The 17,821-nt window shown below is 32.5% G+C and overlaps 3 protein-coding genes across 8 annotated transcripts; 2 read left to right on the forward strand and 1 right to left on the reverse strand.

Annotated features, from left to right (window-relative positions):
- On the forward strand, positions 130 to 2,672 carry LOC18593585 (sm-like protein LSM8). 5 transcript variants are annotated; one of them, XM_018124939.1, is made up of 7 exons: positions 381 to 521; positions 1,160 to 1,274; positions 1,430 to 1,524; positions 1,736 to 1,776; positions 1,911 to 1,985; positions 2,250 to 2,302; positions 2,424 to 2,672. In XM_018124939.1, the coding sequence occupies exons 3-7, from the start codon at positions 1,482 to 1,484 to the stop codon at positions 2,512 to 2,514; spliced, it is 303 nt and encodes a 100-aa protein (XP_017980428.1). In that variant the 5' UTR covers positions 381 to 521; positions 1,160 to 1,274; positions 1,430 to 1,481; the 3' UTR covers positions 2,515 to 2,672. The 5 variants fall into 5 exon arrangements, with proteins under 5 accessions (XP_017980426.1, XP_007020940.1, XP_017980428.1 ...); XM_018124938.1 differs by having other exon boundaries at positions 1,160 to 1,270; XM_007020876.2 differs by having other exon boundaries at positions 383 to 521; positions 1,160 to 1,270; positions 1,430 to 1,518.
- On the reverse strand, positions 3,090 to 7,742 carry LOC18593586. 2 transcript variants are annotated; one of them, XM_007020879.2, is made up of 8 exons: positions 7,508 to 7,742; positions 6,976 to 7,088; positions 5,628 to 5,706; positions 5,059 to 5,087; positions 4,767 to 4,860; positions 4,529 to 4,618; positions 4,233 to 4,422; positions 3,090 to 3,781 (listed from the first exon to the last, which is right to left on the reverse strand). In XM_007020879.2, the coding sequence occupies exons 1-8, from the start codon at positions 7,652 to 7,654 to the stop codon at positions 3,336 to 3,338; spliced, it is 1,188 nt and encodes a 395-aa protein (XP_007020941.2). In that variant the 5' UTR covers positions 7,655 to 7,742; the 3' UTR covers positions 3,090 to 3,335. The 2 variants fall into 2 exon arrangements, with proteins under 2 accessions (XP_007020941.2, XP_017980425.1); XM_018124936.1 differs by lacking the exon at positions 7,508 to 7,742 and having other exon boundaries at positions 5,059 to 5,280; positions 6,976 to 7,070.
- Positions 12,131 to 14,949, forward strand: LOC18593587 (septum-promoting GTP-binding protein 1). The gene is made up of 6 exons (XM_018124044.1): positions 12,131 to 12,581; positions 12,720 to 12,837; positions 12,942 to 13,038; positions 13,133 to 13,172; positions 13,713 to 13,796; positions 14,434 to 14,949. Exons 1-6 carry the CDS (start codon positions 12,240 to 12,242, stop codon positions 14,596 to 14,598), a joined length of 846 nt encoding a protein of 281 aa, XP_017979533.1. The 5' UTR covers positions 12,131 to 12,239; the 3' UTR covers positions 14,599 to 14,949.

A 17,821-nucleotide genomic window follows, 5' to 3' on the forward strand; every position in this document is an offset into this window, starting at 1 on the left:
CAAGAACTTTTGTTAAGATTGGCAATTCCTTTTCCAATATTGATCAGTAAAGTTGGTACCAATGCTGAAAATTGGTGTTGCCACATGCTTTGGGTACTTGTTTTTAACAAGAAGAGCCAATTCTGGGGAAAGAAAATGAAGCTTTTGCCTATCTTGCAAAGCCTACTGATAGCCTTTCCTAGTTGATCCAATCTTCCAATTTTAACACTTTAGGTCCCATGACAGATACTAATCATCAAATTTTGGTTTTTTAATGAGATTATATTTAGATACTTGCAAGCTTACTGACTGCAAGGTGAAAATGCCACGTCATTCTTAAAATAAATTTACCAACAGCAAAGATTAAGCCACGTCGTCACCTTCCAAAGAAGAAGCCCACACTCCCATTAAATATCAATCCTTCGCTCCCCCTTCTTCCTTTTCCGTCTCTCTACCCTAACTCAGCCGACATACTTTAAAATCAAGACCCCGACAACCCGACCCGATAAATATTCGGCTCCTAAAAGCTGCTCCATACTCAGGTTTGAGCTTCCCTCTGTTAAAGTTTCTGCCTTTTTGTACATTTTGTAATGATTTTTTTTTCTTGTTAGAGGTAAAATTAATATGTAAATTTATGATTTTTAGTTGTTAATCTGATGAAAGTTATCATTTTTAGATTTGGGTTTGTTGAAATGAGTGATTTATATATCTGGGTTGATGTTGAAATGACCAGGTTCCGTTTCTTTTTGTTTGAAATTTTAAAATACCGATTTTAAGATATAGTACTAAGTTTTATCTATGATAATGTTTCTTCCTTGTTGTTTACTTTTCATTTTAGTGATCAAAACATTGTTCCAAGCTGTAAATAGTCTATTCAAAACTTTAAGACTTTAATCAAGTGAGGAACCTCTGTTGACTGTACTTAGTTTGAGGCCCAAAAATTGGTTAAAAGTGTATGTAAAAGATATCCCTTGAGTTACATTCAGATTATAGAAAGAATCATACAGTTAATGTAGTAGGATAGTTGAGTTAAGCATGTTTCTTGTGTTAAAAAAACTTTATGTTGTTGCAGAAAATATACCAAAACCGTTTCTGCTTTCTATTGTCTAGGGTCCTAGGCCTCATTTCCTAATTCATATCTGATTTGGTTCTATACACCAATTTGTGTTTAATGTAACAGAGAGTATGGCGTTGGAACCTATCGATAACTAAGTCTTAGTAGTGGACTGAAATCTTGTGAGGTTTTGAGGAGTCGTGATGTATTTGCCCGTGTTACTTGTCAATGAATTATGTAGGTGGAACTTCTGTTCTTATCTGTTGAAGTACAGAATTGATGAAGATACTATGCAGGGGGTTTTATTCCTGTATTTTTGTCATATATCTTATCTACTTTTTCCCCATGCATAAATCTGTATTCAGGAACTTATGTCTTCCATCTTCCCTTGTGCAGAAAATTGTCATCCTGTCTTGCTGATCAAATTTACTGCTTTTGAAGCTTCAAAATGTCAACTGGCCCTGGGCTTGAGTCACTTGTGGATCGTATGCGTACATGATAACCTCTTTCTTTCTTGTAAAGTGTAGGCATAGCCTTTGGAGGCAAATGAAAATTGGGGCTGAATTGGCGTCAACTTCTAAGCCTTTTTCTTGCTTTGCTTATTCTCTTGATCAGCAGCTTTTGTCAAAGTTAATATGGCATAGGCATTGTTTGTCCTCTCTCTCTCTCTCTCTCTCTCTCAACCGTTTCTTTTATGTGCAGAGACAATCTCAGTTATTACAAATGATGGACGCAACATAGTGGTATGTTAAAGAATTCCTGCTATATGTTTCTTTATCTTTCGTAGTAATTTTAGTTGCCTAATTCTTAACTATTTCAGTTAATAGAGAGCCTAATCTTCATAATTACTCTTTGTTTTCTTCTCCCAAATATACAGGGAATTTTAAAAGGCTTTGACCAGGCCACAAACATCATTCTTGATGAATCTCATGAGCGTGTGTACTCCACTAAGGTTCGTGTCCTTATTTAACAACATTCCAATTGATTATATATATCCTTTAATCCATACACACCTAGTCAATTCTAGAAGCAAAAGGTTTATCTTTATCATAATACTTTGAAGAGCATTAATATATTAACTAGGAAATAATTTTGTTATCTTTATTTGATGCTTTTCCCTGTTTTCTTCTTATTCTTCATCCCTAAATATTATATAATTGAAGCCCTTGCTATAGTTTTTTTCCTTGTTTTATTAATTCTAGGTTGAAATTTGCAGGAAGGTGTTCAACAACTTGTGTTGGGTTTGTACATAATAAGAGGTGACAACATGTATGTCACTGTTCTGCCTTTTCTATTCATTGTTTTCCATTTGCAGTTGTTTACTAAGGTGATTTCCTCTATATGCTTTGCTATAAGCTGTTCAATAACTTTTATCCCTTAATTCTTGCAGAAGCGTTGTTGGTGAACTAGATGAAGAGCTTGATTCTGCTCTTGACTTGTCAAACCTGAGAGCACATCCTCTGAAGCCTGTTATCCATTGATTGAAATATGGAAAGTTGTAGAGTTGCTATGGACAGCATGTTGGATTAAATACCTGATAAAACGTGGCAAAGAACAGAAATAGAAAGACGAGAAACCTAATGTGTAGTAATTTTTCAATGCATTTCTATGTCATTTGGGTAGTTGTTTTCAAGCTCCATTCCTATTTTGGTCATGCTTTATGTTTCATAACTCTTTGTGTGTGGCATGTTCTGTATCTGCATGTGCATATCCTAAGATAATGTTAGATGAAAAGCGCAAAGCTTCTGATCAAACCGCTACTAGAGTGAAACTTAATAGTGTGAAAAAATCAGTTATGCGGGAAGTGAAATACTATATTCATTCGGTGAAGAAAAATAGCTTTAACTATTTGTCATACAGAGTGGTACTTGTATGCAGTTATGAGCAGCAAAATGTCAAGATAGTTTGAAGATCCTGGTTGAGGCTGGAGAGCCAAAAACGTTTGAGTATGAAGGCATGTACCATTGACAGACTCAAAGAAGTTTTGAAGTTTTATACAGAGCAGTAGTGAACCCAGAATGATACACAAAAGATAAAAGAAAAATGAAAGCAAACCTCAATTCAACAGGTGTTGCAAATTCAACTGAAAATAAGTAGATTCTCTCATTAGCAAAACTTCTATGTTATATGTACAATTGAAATATCCTCTTCGAAGACCAAAATTGTGATAACAAGCAAAACTTCAGCTATTCCTAGTGAGGTGCGGTTTGGGATATCATTTCCTTGACTCTTGTATTCTTTTGGCCACCTCTGATACTAGACATGAAACAAATCGAAAGAATGGCTTGTTGAGTTGATCAAATCATCCAAAGAGACTATCTTTGTAGTTTCCGCGAGTGAGCAAACTATAAAATGCATCAGTCTTGTCACCTTCACTCTTTCCAGTTTCTTCTGAAGGAAGACCAGTTGGATTCATTGTTGATGCTGCAGCCTTTGAAGGATGATCAATTGGATTTGCAGTTGAAGATACTGGTCCTTTTACAGAGACAAATGCCACTTTCCTAGCACCAGGCATAACTTTTGAACTACCAAAGCTAGCAGAAGTGCCAGTGTCTGCAAGCACGCGATCTTGAGATGTATTTTTGCTAGGGCATTCTGTATTAACAGTGGTATCTACTTTTTCAGCAATTTTTTCAACCTGCCCCCTGTCCTCACCCTCAATCGAGGTGTCTGTCAACAGGTTGGTCATAGAGTCTTTCATGTGAGTTAATCTTTCTGTATCAGACTTCTCAGTAGTTGGTTCATCATCTACAATAGACATTTCATGGAACACGTCAACTTACTGTCAAAATTAGATTCATAGCACCAAAATCTCATCAGCTTCAAACTGGGGGTTAAGACAGCTATATTCCAAATCAGATGACTGTGTTAATCAAATTAATGAGTCCTAGCAAGGAGTCTTTCTACTCAGAGAATCCATGATAGAGACTATAATAGTCAAACATTCCTAAAAGTTCAAAGTAGGTACTAACCGTACAGGGACTACCTATGCCAAAATTGTTTTAAATGCTTGGGTTCCTAGCTGCACTCAATCCTAAATGGAAATTGGCAACTTTTGTAGCCTAGAATGCATAGCAGATAAAGAACTACACAGTAAAAAGGCAACTGGGGAAAAAGGAGGTGAAACTTGAAAGAGGGAAGATGTTGGATACAAGAAGAAAAAGAATGCAAAACAAGAAAATATGATGAATGCTTTTACCTCCAAGAAAAGACTCGATACTCTGGTACCGCACGGCATTATTTCCTACTGAAACTTCTCCACCATTGTCCCCTTCTGGCATTTCAATCTCACATTTATTCATCCTCTCAGCCAATACAAATTTATCTGTGTTCCAGACACACTCTAAGGTGACATAGTCCTCCTTTTTTGGATAAAACTCTCTGTACACCTGCATCATTGTGAAGTAAAAAGGCTTATGAAGCTGCTCTAAGCAACAAGATTTTAGAAGAAGAAGGGGTTCTGGACTATAAGAATCTGTCTAGTAATGGATCAACCTCAATTCCTTCATGAGTTATTTTTACAGAGTGCTTCCTTTGGGAGAGAGAAGAGACAGTGTTGAACACTGGGACAATATCAAGTAATATCTGCAAAAGGAAAACAAAGGCTAAATGTCATGCTACTTAGGACAGGTCCATTAACAATGTAAACTGGATCACTGCAACCACTTGATAACCCAGCTGGGCTGTAACTGCTTCTACAAAATTTAACTATTAATTGGAAGTTTAAACTTACTTGTTGAACCAAAACTCGAAGGCGAGCAAGCAGAGCTAAAACAGTCAGAGAAAATCCCATGAAAAATGAGCGAGCTAGCAAAGTAGATACCTCACTATAGCCAGTCAAGGTTGCAAAAGATTATTTGATGCTTTTAGCATGTGTTAAGCATTTAAGGATTTGCCTATATATGTGTCACTAAGCCTAATTCGTTAACAAAAGAAAATGTAAAAATAAAGTTTCAATCTCTATTGTAAATTTTCTAAATGCTTATGTAATACCCAATTTAACAATAGAACATGAAAGAGGATACGTTGCTGCCCTCAACATTGTCTCAACAATCTGCAATAGAAACAGAGCACTCATCCACATAAACACATAATTAATTGGAGAGTATATTCCTAAAATAGTTGCACCAGGCTCAATTGCCTCTAGGATAAGGCATTGCTCACATGCAAAGATACACAAAAGCATGCTAATAAAAGTGATCACAGAAGTAAAGCACCATAAAACTGAACCAGATGAAATGCACAACCTGAAGAAGATCACATCAGCAAAGGGGACTGATAATAGAAAATTTGAGATTTTATAAGATACAATATTATGTCAACTACTTCTTACCTTTACAGTACAAACATTAAACAAGGGAAATAATATAACAAGATTCTAAAGATAATAAAAAAGTAAGAGTGAAGGCATCAACATAAAACTTTTCAGATTAAAGGCAAAGTCTGGCATGAAAATTGAGATTTCTTACTGGAGCTTGGAGAGACATACAACCTTCCTAAATGAAGCTAACATAGATCAGAAGATAATAATTTGCAGGAAATTGGTAGTAGTCACAAGAAAGGAAGATGAAGAAAAAGAGAACTAAATACGTACTTGCGATAGTAAGCGTGCTGCTCCCAAAAGTCGCTCCATAAAATTAGGTTTTCCAACATCATATTTTCTCCTCTTCAAACTATGCATAGCAAACAAAATGAATGAACTCCTAGATATAGTGTCTAGTGAATATGTGTCAATATGTTCTTATAGCAAAAGACATGATTTATGTTTTGAGTAAGAGATTGATTATCTGGTGAGCTAATATATTACAACTAATTCTTGCATAACCTCCTTCTCCACCGGCAACAAATGCATTGGACAAACATTCTATCCCACAAATCCATGGCTACACTCTTAATCAATCAATTTGATGTTAAGCTCCCTAAGCTACTGAAAATTCATATCAAACAAAGAAAATGAACAAATTACTTTATTTACCCTATTCTCCCTCTGAAGCCAAAGGTAGTACTCAAATACATGCAGAAAACTCTTTTATTAAGTGTATGTTTGACCTAGGTTTTTTTTAGCTTATCTATCTCTTAAAAATAAAAGGCAGGCCAACTATGATTTTTGAAAAGCTCTTAAAAAAAAACAACTTTTTTTTTAAGAACAAAATTTTTAAAAAAAGAACTTAAAAAAAAAAACTCCAGGGAAGAGCTTTTTCTTATCTTTTTTAATAAACACATTGATTTTCAGAAATACCCCTCTCAATTAATCTCCCTCTCCTATCTTTCCCTCTACAAATTACCATTGTTCAACGTAAATCACGATTTCCCTCTTCTCTACCTCTCTCTACAAAAACTAATAAAAAAACAAAAGACCCACCAACAGAATATCAAAATCTAGAATTTTTTTGTTCTTACAAAGATTAAGAGAAAAAAAAATCTAAAATTCAAAACTGCATTCAGGTACTATTTAAAAATTTTCTCTATTTTTCACCAAAAAGGATTTTAATATTAACTACATCGTTTCCTATTTTCTCTTTTTTTTAAAAAAATTGAAGCATCATGGTTTGATTGCTTGTTAGATCAACAAAAATTTAATACAATTGTTACTATACAAGTTTGAAAGTTATTCTTTTTTTTTATTAATTTTTTTCGATTTTAACATCTAAAATTATATATAAACTTGAAGCATTACATTAGAGCTTATTAGGTGATTGAAGATGGAATGAATACCCTTTATGGTAATTTTAACCGAATTAGAGCTTACATAATTTTTTTTGTTAAATAGTTTACTAAATAACTTTAACTTAATTCTAAAAGCTATTATATTTCATAAGAGCTTTATAATAATTTTTAAGTTAAAAAAAAGTTAGGCCAAACAGGCTCTAAATCATTATCTGTCGTTGATCTAGTTTAGAAAGAGCAAATGTAAATGTGTCACTAAATGTTCGAGTGAGTACCTTTCCAAAAGATGCACCTTTTGTTTAGGTCTCTTTCCAGCGATAACTTGAAAGCAGGAACTTAGTAATTCCTCCAAATTAGCAGATTGCAACAGTCTCAAGTCCCTCCTCACCTAATTCCATGAAAAATTAATTTACATAAATAAAAAAAATGTTGGTTACAAACATAATGCAGTAAAAAGAAAACCAAAACTTCGACTGTTAAACTGGTGGTATAATCATCTGCTAGTAAACATGGGATATCTTAAGTCTACTTCTTAAACTAAAACAACAAACAGAAACTTTCAAAAAATTTTGCTCCAAATTCCTTTAATTTTCTCTTCTCAGCTTTCCCAGCAACCAAACAGCTAGTTTCTCAAACTATGCATTTTCCCTTTCTAATAAACAACATCATTACCACCCAAAACTCCTATAAATTTATTTTTCTCCTCTTTCACTATCGGTTTTTTCATCTTCCAAACAAAACCCAGAAAAATAAAAGCCGAAAAAATTTTTAAAAAAAACGCATAAAATAAGAAGAAATCAAAATAACCTTAAGAAGTCGCTGGAAATAAGAGGATCTCCTATGCTGGTTTTTGTTCTTGTAAACAATTCTTTCCAAAATGCCACGCTCTGCTTCAAGGTGACCCAAAAGAGTCTTCAATTTTTCTTCTTTCATTGAATCAATTTCAGAATCCATTGTTCTTTTTTTTTCTTTTCCCTTTCCTTTTTGTCGATTAATTAACTAAAATTTGATAAAGATACAAACTTTCTGCAGGGTTTGTGGTTTTTTTGGAGGGTTTTGGGAAAAATCAAAACTTTGAGAAATATAAAGGATTGGATTTGGGCCAAAAAGTGAGAAAGATTGCTACTTTCATCTGGGCCCTTTGTCCCTTTTCAATCCAATCAATCTTTTTCCTTGGGCCAGCTGACACGATGAACTTGGGCTCGTACAAAACCCACAATTTTGCCAGAAAATATTGTTTTAGAGGATGTAATTAGTGTTCAAAAATTTCACCATAAATTAATTGGTTAAAATTTTATCTTTTAAAAAACAAATTTTAAATATTTATAAAATCTCAAAAAATAAACTTATTGTTTGAATTTATCTAAATCGAAAATCCATGAAGTTAAATTTTGATTTGAACGTCAACATATATATCGTCATGAGAAAATTCATCTAAAAAAAGAGAGAAAAACAATATCATAATCGATTGTAACTTATAAGATATCAAAGTTTTTATGATTTATGAGATTTATAGAATTAGAAGAGCGGTTGTTAATAACAAAAAAAAATAGTCGATTCCGAAAACATTGAAACCCTTTTTTTTTTTTTTGATAATTTGAGAGATAAGACATTGAGATTTGGGTTTATTTTTTTAGATTAATGGTTAAAAATTTATTCTATTAAAAGAATATGAATTTTCCTATCGAGGATTTGATGAGATGTTGGAAATTTTCATGAGTTCATTATGAGTTGATTGAAAGAGAATTAGAAAAAAAAAAAAGAAAAAGGGAAAAAGTGTCTTTTTAATGATACCAAAGCAAAACTAAGTAAAGAAACACCCAAAAATTTCTATACATAAATTATTATCAATTGCATGCAATTGCATAAAGTGGGGTGCAAGCAAAATCTTTGCTAGTCATTTCTATAGTTCCCCCATAGAGTAAAATAGCTTTTCAATGGGGGTGTCGGTGACAACTTCTTTGCTTATTTATTATTAATTAAAAAATAAATATGAACTAATTTATTTATTTAACTATAAATAGAAAACATTATGTCGCGCAATATATGTTTTAAAAAATTAAAATTTACTGTCAAATCAATTTTGTCGACAGGTTAATGAGATTTTTTAAATTATTTGTCAATCTTAAAGTATAATTCTAATAAATCTTCATAAATATTCATTTTAAGTACTTGTCATGAATTAATTATCCTTTTATCATTAATTAATACAAAATTAAGTATTACTTTCTTTAGTTAAATTACAACTTTATTTATTTATTTATTTATTTATTTTACCATACCTTTTCCCAATGCACAAATATTGGATTAACATGCACTGTTTCTTTGGCTATAAATGGATGGGGTGTGGTCTCTGGTTTGTCACTGTCAAAGCACTAACCACCCCTTTGAAAACAACACAACCTTTTTTGTTTTCTTTTTCCCTTCTCATTGGCCTTATCTCCTGTTCATTGGCTTTGGATTTATATATCCCACTTAACTCTGATTTGGATTATAAACATTGGAAAATACCAATAGGTTTAGATGTCATTTGGTTCTAACCCTTTTTGTTCATTGTTGCTTAAGATGCATTTATATGTTTAAAGTCTTAAAATGAATAATTTACGTGATGATATTTTTCGACGTAGTTACTGAATCAAAAAACATAATCTAATTAATAGATATATCTCAATTTTTTTTAAAGACGAGATATTGATTTTGAGTTTTATCTCATCGTAATAAATTTATATACATTTAAGAATACGAGATAATAAACATAATTATTGTAATACAAAGAATATCAATTAGGTCAAATGGTGCTCTTTTGCAACTTTGCTAGGGTTACTTATACAAATTGATTTTGACATATTAAGAGCAAAGGTACCTTCCTTTGGAGAGGAACCATATCCACTCTTCAAAGATTTTCCTTGATGCCTTGTGCAACTATCATTGAAGTCGTGAGCTTTTAACTATCTTTCCATGTGTCAACACGTGTTTCTTCCACACCAACATCGGGGAAAAAAAAAACCTTGATCTTACTTAATTCGAGATATTATAATTACCCGATTTTCTTAATCGAATCCTAGATTAAGAAAATGTTAGCAACATCATTAACATACATATAGAATAATAAAATTTAAGCTTGGATTAGATTCTCTACTTTTTTTTTCATTTTATTTATTTAATAATTGCAAGTTTGGTATTAACTTTTCATGTCCTACCCAACTCCATTAATAAACTTTTTTGCAGTTAGTTTATGTAAGTTTGTTAGGTGGCTCTGGTCCAAGTGTCCACTTTGGTCCCTCCCTCTCTAAAGGCATTTTGTTTCACCAAAATCCTCACCAAATGCATACTATTTAATTAATGTTTTCTCCAATGTTTGTCTTTGGACAGCAAGGACCTTCCATTGTTTTCCTTAGCAATTTTAATATTTTTGGAACATTATATCTTAGATTAAAGTTGATGTTGTGAGTGCTAGCTTCACACAATATTTTACAAAGTTGACAATGGGGTTATATATATATATATCTCTATTATGAGGTTAAAGGCAGCTCAAAATACCCAAATTTTTTTCTTTTATGGAACAAATTAAAACCCATTATTTTGAGTATTTAATTGTATCTATTACCATATTTTATGTGTTAAAAAAGTATTTCTTTATATAGTATTATTAGTATAATTAGTAGTTATATAGATTCAAACTTCAATCTTAAAACTTGAAATATGTAGAATTAGAATTCTTTCTATTACAATTAGTTGCGTTTAAAAGAAGTGGTGTATACGTGATTTACTCTAAATTTAATTTTGTATAACTAAGATATTTAAAACGGATATTGACAAATTCATCAAGATTCTTAAAACGACACAAAGTGTAGATTAATTATATTGAAAAACACAATAAATTCCTACCAATTTCAATATCAGTATGACAATGGACATATATATATATATATATATATATATATAAATCTTATGAATCATACAACATTATACTTTATAATACATAATAATATGTATTATTTTACTAGGTAACTCTCTCTTTCAACGTGCTTACCAAAGTTTTTTGAACTCCTAAAACCCAAACACTACTTTTGATACACATAGAAAGATTCAAATGCATAATGGTACAAATGAGAAGCATAATTAACTTCTCAATAAACCTTTAGCTATTGTCATCAACTACCTAGAAAGAGAGTAAAAAAAAACAGCAAAAAATGAAAAACAAATTAAAAAAATATACAATTAAGGGCATAAATGGAAATAAATTCATCAAAAGATACTACCAATGGGGGGCACATATAATAATCACATCTACCTTAATGGATGAGAACATTATGTATATAGGTAGATCAATCAATGCCAACAACCCTAAGTTATCAAAAGCTATTTTTTGTATTTCTTTTTACAAATTGTTTTTGCTTGTATTTTACATGTATAGTATGGTATAATATAAAGCTCACAATTCATCTAAGAAATAATTAAAAATAGGGGGAAAAGGTGGGGTTTTATAGGTCATTGTGTTGGTGTTTGCAGCCTTTTGCTTTCCAAAAAGGGTTTATTAGATCAGTTGATCTAGATCTACCAATCAAAGGGCAAACATTTTTATGCTTTATTTTATCATGATTCATGCCATGATCAATTAATTTTATTTATTTTTATCTGTTTAACCTGCCAACAACTTCATCTATTATATTCTACTTTGATCTTACAATCCATAGATAAATATACAAATGGGTTGTTTTAATCGGTTGTTTTGTCTTCATTTATCCTCTATTTTGTCCTTCATATTTGTCACTTCTAAAGAAAAAAAAAACCATCATTACCCAGTTTTTTTTAATTAAATTCATGTTCAATTTACATAATTGTGATTGATTAAAAGTAAAATTTGAAACCCACTTTTTATTTTTTTTCATTTTCTTAATTAATAAAAAAATAACCTTTTTTGAAAGTATAAATGATTTAACTTTCCACATACACTTAACTTGTCCACCACATTTTATTTATATTTTATTTTTTGGCTTTTACTAATTTCCAAAGCATAAGAAAAAAATTATATAAAAAAAATTAAATTCATCAATTTTGAGAATATTTGACTTTCACAATCCCACACAAAAACATTCTTTAATTCTTCTTTATATTATAAAAAAACAAAATATTCTTGTTTTTTATTACCTTAAAAATAATAAATAATAAAAAAACACCTCACAAGATGCTTGTGCTTTGTGTAAGTAGACAAAGATTTATCCCTTCAAAAAATAAAAAATATTTTTTTAATAAAATGACAAAAATACCCTTTACTGTCGTTATATTAGTCTTTGCATACCGAAATTGACTCAAATGCCCATAGTACATAGACCCCAATGAAGCCGGCATTTTGGACTATTTGGGTATATTTATAAAAATACCGGTCAACCGTCATCCCTTATTACTTTACATTACATTAGAGCCTTCCTTTGTTTTTTGGTTAGTTAAAAGACCAAAACATAAGCTAAAGGGGGAGAGAAACAACAACATAGAACACAAAGTACTATGTCAGAGAAAAAAACAATCTCCCGTTCCCATGTCCGAAATCATTCATGAAGCCACCGGAAAGATGACACAACTCTGTAGGAAGATTGTTCATGTTAACATCAAGTGGAGTATATTTGAAAGGGTATCGATTTTTCGAAGATTTTTCAGGTTCATTTGGGACAGAATCCTTGTTTGTTCCATAGGAAGGCCTGTTCACTACAGGCGGCTGACTCGCCGGGATTCTCCTCCGGTGGAAGGGGTTCTGATAGACAACGAGGCCTTGCCGGAAGACCCCCGGACGATGTGTAATGGGTATGAGACAGATTCGGATTTGGTTAGTTTGAAGATCAGTTTGTTAGGTGACTGCCAAATTGGAAAAACAAGCTTTCTGGTAAGCATATGGTTTTGGTTCTTTTTTTCTTTCTTTTCTTTTCCCTTCTTAACTTAATGATATTTCACTTAGAAATAAGTAGCCTTTTAAGGGTATTGAATCTCTTCTTTTCCTCTCTCTTCCTCTCTCTTTTCGAAGATCAAATATGCCGGGGATGAGCAGGAAAGATGCTTAGAAATGGCAGGATTGAATTTAGTGAACAAAACATCGTTTGTTCAAGGTGCCAGGATTGCTTTCAGCATATGGGATGTAGGAGGTATGTGAATCAAGGAATTGGTTTTGGTTATGATTTACCTTGTTCTGAACTTTCCAGCTTTGCTGTTCTCATTCTTTTTTCTCGTACTGGTTATCTGATTGCAGGTGACAGTAGCTCACTTGATCATCTTCCAATTGCTTGTAAGGATGCGGTGGCAATTTTGTTTATGTTTGATCTCACCAGCCGTTGCACCCTTAACAGGTTAGTTCAAAACATGTTTTTCCCAATTGGAACAAGTACTGAAAATTGATAGTTTTCTGATATTTTCAAGTTTCCTTTTCTCGGTTTTTGGTAGTGTTGTTGGATGGTATACTCAAGCAAGAAAGTGGAATCAGGTACTAAACTTTCTCTCCCTTGTTTTCCTGATAGAAATTCATGGTGTTTTTCTGTCAACTGGGTCGTCAACATTAACTGGTCTGGCCAAGCTAAGAAAAGGGGTAGGGGGTGGGGGGAGGTCTTGAAACTGCAAAATTGATTGATGTATAATTAATTGCAATTTTTATAGCCAATAATTGACTGCTAACACATCAATAATTGACATTTAAGGAAAGAACTGTGTGCTCATCTGAATGAATATGTGGGGAATGGCTGAATTAAAATTTTAATGAGGAAATCATTAGGTTGATGTCAAATTCAGGCTTTTCTGGCAAACAATAAAGAGGATTGATGTCAAAGTTCAGTACTACTGCTAGGGCCATGAAATATTAGTGCTCCAATTAATGGAGGGTCTGTCTCAGTAAAGGATTCTATGGAGTGGAGCCCTATAAAATTAATGATGCTTTTGTCTGTTCTTCATATCAGTTTCCCAGCTTTTGTTTTTCAAATGTTTTTACTTAATCTGCTTTTTCTTCTTGTTTCTTTCAATGTTTTTGCAGACAGCAATCCCAATACTAATAGGGACCAAATTTGATGATTTTGTAAGACTCCCCCCAGATTTGCAATGGACCATTGTCACTCAGGTATAGGACTTAATTACATCTGTTTCTTTTTGCTAATTAAATTACTTGAGTCTTTCTTTGCTTCTGTCAGTGCCCTTTCCAAGTTTCCATTGTCATATATGTTGCTCTCACAGGTAAGAAAGACTCGCCAATATTGACCCAAAAATGGAACCATGTTAATGTCATGTTAAAGTGTATTCGCGTTCAACACATATTCGATGCCCTAAATCACATAAATAGATTCATGTTAAACACGTACACGTACCCGTATCCGATACTTATACTCAAGTTGAAAAAACGTATACCCTGAAATACCTAAGTCATTAATGTGTCCTATACCTTTTAACATCATGCACTGAATTGTTTCCCTAACAATGACACATTTGAATAGAAGACTTTGTCCAGAGGGATTGCTGAGGAGTAAGGAGTAAGGCGGGGGGGACTTGGGAGTCTTCCTTTGTCAATTCTCAGCCATTTGACAATTTGTAACAAACCCTTTCTCTTTCTCTCTCCGCGTATTAAAAGATTGAAAAACAGAAGGGGCCACATGCTGATTAAAGCAGCAATTTGAATTTAATTGCTTTAGACAAAGAAAACTTCTTCCTTTGGTTTTTTTAGCAGTACGAACCCTTAAATTCTGTGTTTTTTGCTGATACAGGCAAGAGCATATGCAAGGGCAATGAAGGCAACCCTTTTCTTCTCAAGTGCTACACACAACATCAATGTGAACAAGATCTTCAAGTTCATCATGGCTAAGCTGTTTAACTTGCCATGGACGGTCGAGAGAAATTTGACCATTGGAGAGCCAATCATCGACTTCTAAAACCCTTTTCTTTTTTTCTTCTACTGATTTTTATGTACATAGCCCAAAGAGAAAGGCAAGGAAAAAGAAAGAAAGAAAGCATCCGTTTCTTCAATTCTACAGTAGCAAATTGACCCCACAACCACCGAAAACCAAACTTTGGTCATTGATTGTTTGGTTCCTTTCTTTTCATCTGCTTTACTTTTTCCTAGTTTTCTTTGTAACATTTTACACTGAATTCAAAGATAGCTAATGAATCTGATATTTCAGGTAACATATCTTTGTGTAAAATGCTTGTAACACACTGAGTCTTTTGATGCAGAAGAAAAGAAAAATGAGAACTATATACTAAGATGACTCTCCTTCCTCTCTCTTTCCCCTTCTTTTTCATTCTCTCATGGCTTCCCCACATAAAATATAGGAGAATCTGCTTTTTATCTTTGTAGACGAGTACAGATACTTTAGAGTTCTTTATGTTGCTGAACAGTGGAGTTGGGAATGATTCTACTTGGTTTCTAAGCAACTTAAAGAATATGAAAATGGGATTAAATAATAGACTTTACAAAGGAATGGGTACAAATTTCATTCTGTTATAATCATAAAATATTTGATCAAACACAAGCACCAAACCTACCCAAGAAAATGTTGGATACCCTAAATTACTTTTCATTTTATTACATTATTAACAAAAGTTTAATAACTCTTAAAGAATAAAGACCTATTGTTTATTAATTTTGTTTCTTTTTTTTTTCAGATTTTTATGTCTTTGAATATTTCAAGTTGTTATTTTGTTAATTATGTTGTTTTATTACTATTTCAATATCAAAATTTGAAAGATATTATCCAAAAATTAAAAAAAAAACAAAAAGTTTAATAAAAAAAAAAATCTCAAAAGGCACCCTTGAAATTTCAAATCAATCAATAATGAGGAGAGGAAAGGGTTGCTATAATAACTTACAACATAATTTTCACACAATTATTCATTTACATAGATATGGATAAATTTATATCTCTTTAAATTAAGAGACGCATCATTATTTTTTATAATCGGAAACAATATATTAAAATTTACCTTTACATACCATTTCTCAATGTAAAAGAAATGTATCTTATATGTGCACTCTTGAAAATTCAAATCAATACGGAGGGAAGAGGGCGGGCAGCTACAATAGCTTAAAAGATAATTTTCATTCAATTATTCGTATACGTGCAATGTTATGAATAAATTGATATCTCTTTGAATTAATAGACGTGTCATTATCTTTGTAATCGGAAACAATATGTTAGAGTTTACTTTCATACACTAGTTGTCAACGTACGTGCAATTTAAATTAGATAATGATTATCTTTGTTTAAAATTTTCTAACTATTAATTAATATTACAATGTAGAGTTAGATCTTTACACACTCTTTGCAATCAGCTTAAAGTTGTAGAAAATGAAATCAGTTACTGCAATGGCATGAAATGCAATTAAATCTAACTAACCAAAATAAAAGAGTAAAAACACCATTTATTGTACTTTTACCTGACTTGAAAGATCAAACGTGCTCCTCTTTAAAGTTCTTCGTCTTTTGAAAATTTATGAGTTTATGTCCTTAATTAATATTATGAAGTAGACTTGTAAAAGTGAGTGCAAACTTATCTATGTATGGTTCGCAGCGATACGTCAGGTTGTTCAGGGTTAACGAAGAAACTCTCGTCCAATCCTACATTCCTTGTTGCATGTCCATATATGGAGGTTCTTACTGCTTCTCTGAAAGGTAAGAATGAGATGATGATAAGGAGAAGACATTCTGGCAACTCCATGAACAAATAGCTGGTATCGATGGCCACTGTCAAATATATATATCAACGTATGTCACATTATCACCCATATATATGGATAGAAAAAATCATTAGAAGACATGGAGAGTGAGAAAAAAAAAAAAAGGAAAGAAAAGAAAATATAGAAAGCTGATTCTTCTATTGTTGTAGTTTGTAAATAAATTCTTTATTTATTTTAGTTCTGTAATTTATGAATACCAATAAGGTCATTTTTAGGAACTTAAATACCAGTTTTAAACTTGAAAATTGTTGGATAAGTTCTGAAGATGGGTGAAAAAATTTTATGAATACCAATAATCTTAAAAGGGCATTTTTAGGAACTTAAATACCAATTTTAACTTTAAAAATTGTTGGCTAAGTTCTGAAAATGGGTGAAAAATAGACAGAAGAGCGAACCCAACCAACCTAAGTGAGTATAGCCCTATCAGTCTTATGAGTAGCTTGTATAAGATTTTAGCAAAAACTCTTGCCAACAGACTGAAAATTATCATAGGTGAAGTGATTGGGAATAACCAATTTACCTTCATTAAAGGAAGGAAATTGCTGGACTACGCGCTCATAGCTAACAAAGTTGTTGATTGGTTGAAAAAGGATGCTTCCAGAGGTACGGTTCTTAAACTTGACTTTGAAAAAACCTTTGATAGCATCAGCTGGAACTTCCTTGATCATGTGATGGGATATATGGTGTTTGGAGTTAAATGGAGGTGCTGGATTAAGGAGTGTATTTCCACTGCTAAAATTTCTATTTTTGTCAATGGTTCACCATCGAGACAATTCTGTATAGAAAGGTGCCTTTGGCAAGGATGTCCCTTTTCTCCTCTCTTGTTCAACATTGCGGGTGAAGCTTTAATGCCACGTTATGTAAGGTTGAGAGTATCGAGATTTGCAAAGCAGTCATGATTTTGGAGAAATTGTCTCTTACACATCTGCAATATGTAGATGACACAATCCTATTTTGTAATGTGGACCTTGAAAGTTTATTAACTTTCAAGAGGATTCTTAAGTGTTACGAAAGTGTTTCAAGCCTTAAAGTCAACTACACAAAGAGTCATTTTATTGGAATTGGGATTGATCAGATTTTGGTGGGAAGATGGGCCACGAAGATCATGTGCAAGGTTGGATATTTACCCACCACTTATCTTGGGCTGTTGTTAGGTGCCAAATATAACTCAACTAGATTTTGGGATCCAGTCTTGGAAAAAGTGGGGAGAAAGCTTGCTGGTTGGAAGACTAAAATGCTATCATTTGGAGGCAGGATCACCTTACTCAAATCTGTCTTGACTAGCATGCCTGTGTTCTTTATGTCCCTATTTCAAGTTCCTCACAAGGTAAATGAGTTTGAAAAATTGCAATGCTTCTTGTGGGGAGGGGATGAACAAAAAAGAAAAATTCATCTTGTCAAATGGAATAAGGTCTGTA

This window comes from Theobroma cacao, chromosome 7 (assembly GCF_000208745.1).
Source record: "Theobroma cacao cultivar B97-61/B2 chromosome 7, Criollo_cocoa_genome_V2, whole genome shotgun sequence".
Classification (NCBI taxonomy): domain Eukaryota; kingdom Viridiplantae; phylum Streptophyta; class Magnoliopsida; order Malvales; family Malvaceae; genus Theobroma; species Theobroma cacao.

Bases quoted from the DNA above. Each gene is read 5' to 3' on its own strand.
- LOC18593585 (XM_018124937.1), top strand. From the start codon at position 1,482: ATGTCAACTGGCCCTGGGCTTGAGTCACTTGTGGATCGTATGC. The intron at 1,777-1,910 runs GTATGTTAAAGA...CCAAATATACAG, and splicing joins ATGATGGACGCAACATAGTG to GGAATTTTAAAAGGCTTTGA. The intron at 2,303-2,423 runs GTATGTCACTGT...TAATTCTTGCAG, and splicing joins ATAATAAGAGGTGACAACAT to AAGCGTTGTTGGTGAACTAG.
- LOC18593586 (XM_007020879.2), bottom strand. From the start codon at position 7,654: ATGGATTCTGAAATTGATTCAATGAAAGAAGAAAAATTGAAGACTCTT. The intron at 5,707-6,975 runs GTACTCACTCGA...TGCTATGCATAG, and splicing joins AAGGTGCATCTTTTGGAAAG to TTTGAAGAGGAGAAAATATG. The intron at 4,423-4,528 runs GTTGATCCATTA...ACAATGATGCAG, and splicing joins TAACTCATGAAGGAATTGAG to GTGTACAGAGAGTTTTATCC.
- LOC18593587 (XM_018124044.1), top strand. From the start codon at position 12,240: ATGTCCGAAATCATTCATGAAGCCACCGGAAAGATGACACAACTCTGT. The intron at 12,838-12,941 runs GTATGTGAATCA...ATCTGATTGCAG, and splicing joins CAGCATATGGGATGTAGGAG to GTGACAGTAGCTCACTTGAT. The intron at 13,039-13,132 runs GTTAGTTCAAAA...GGTTTTTGGTAG, and splicing joins AGCCGTTGCACCCTTAACAG to TGTTGTTGGATGGTATACTC.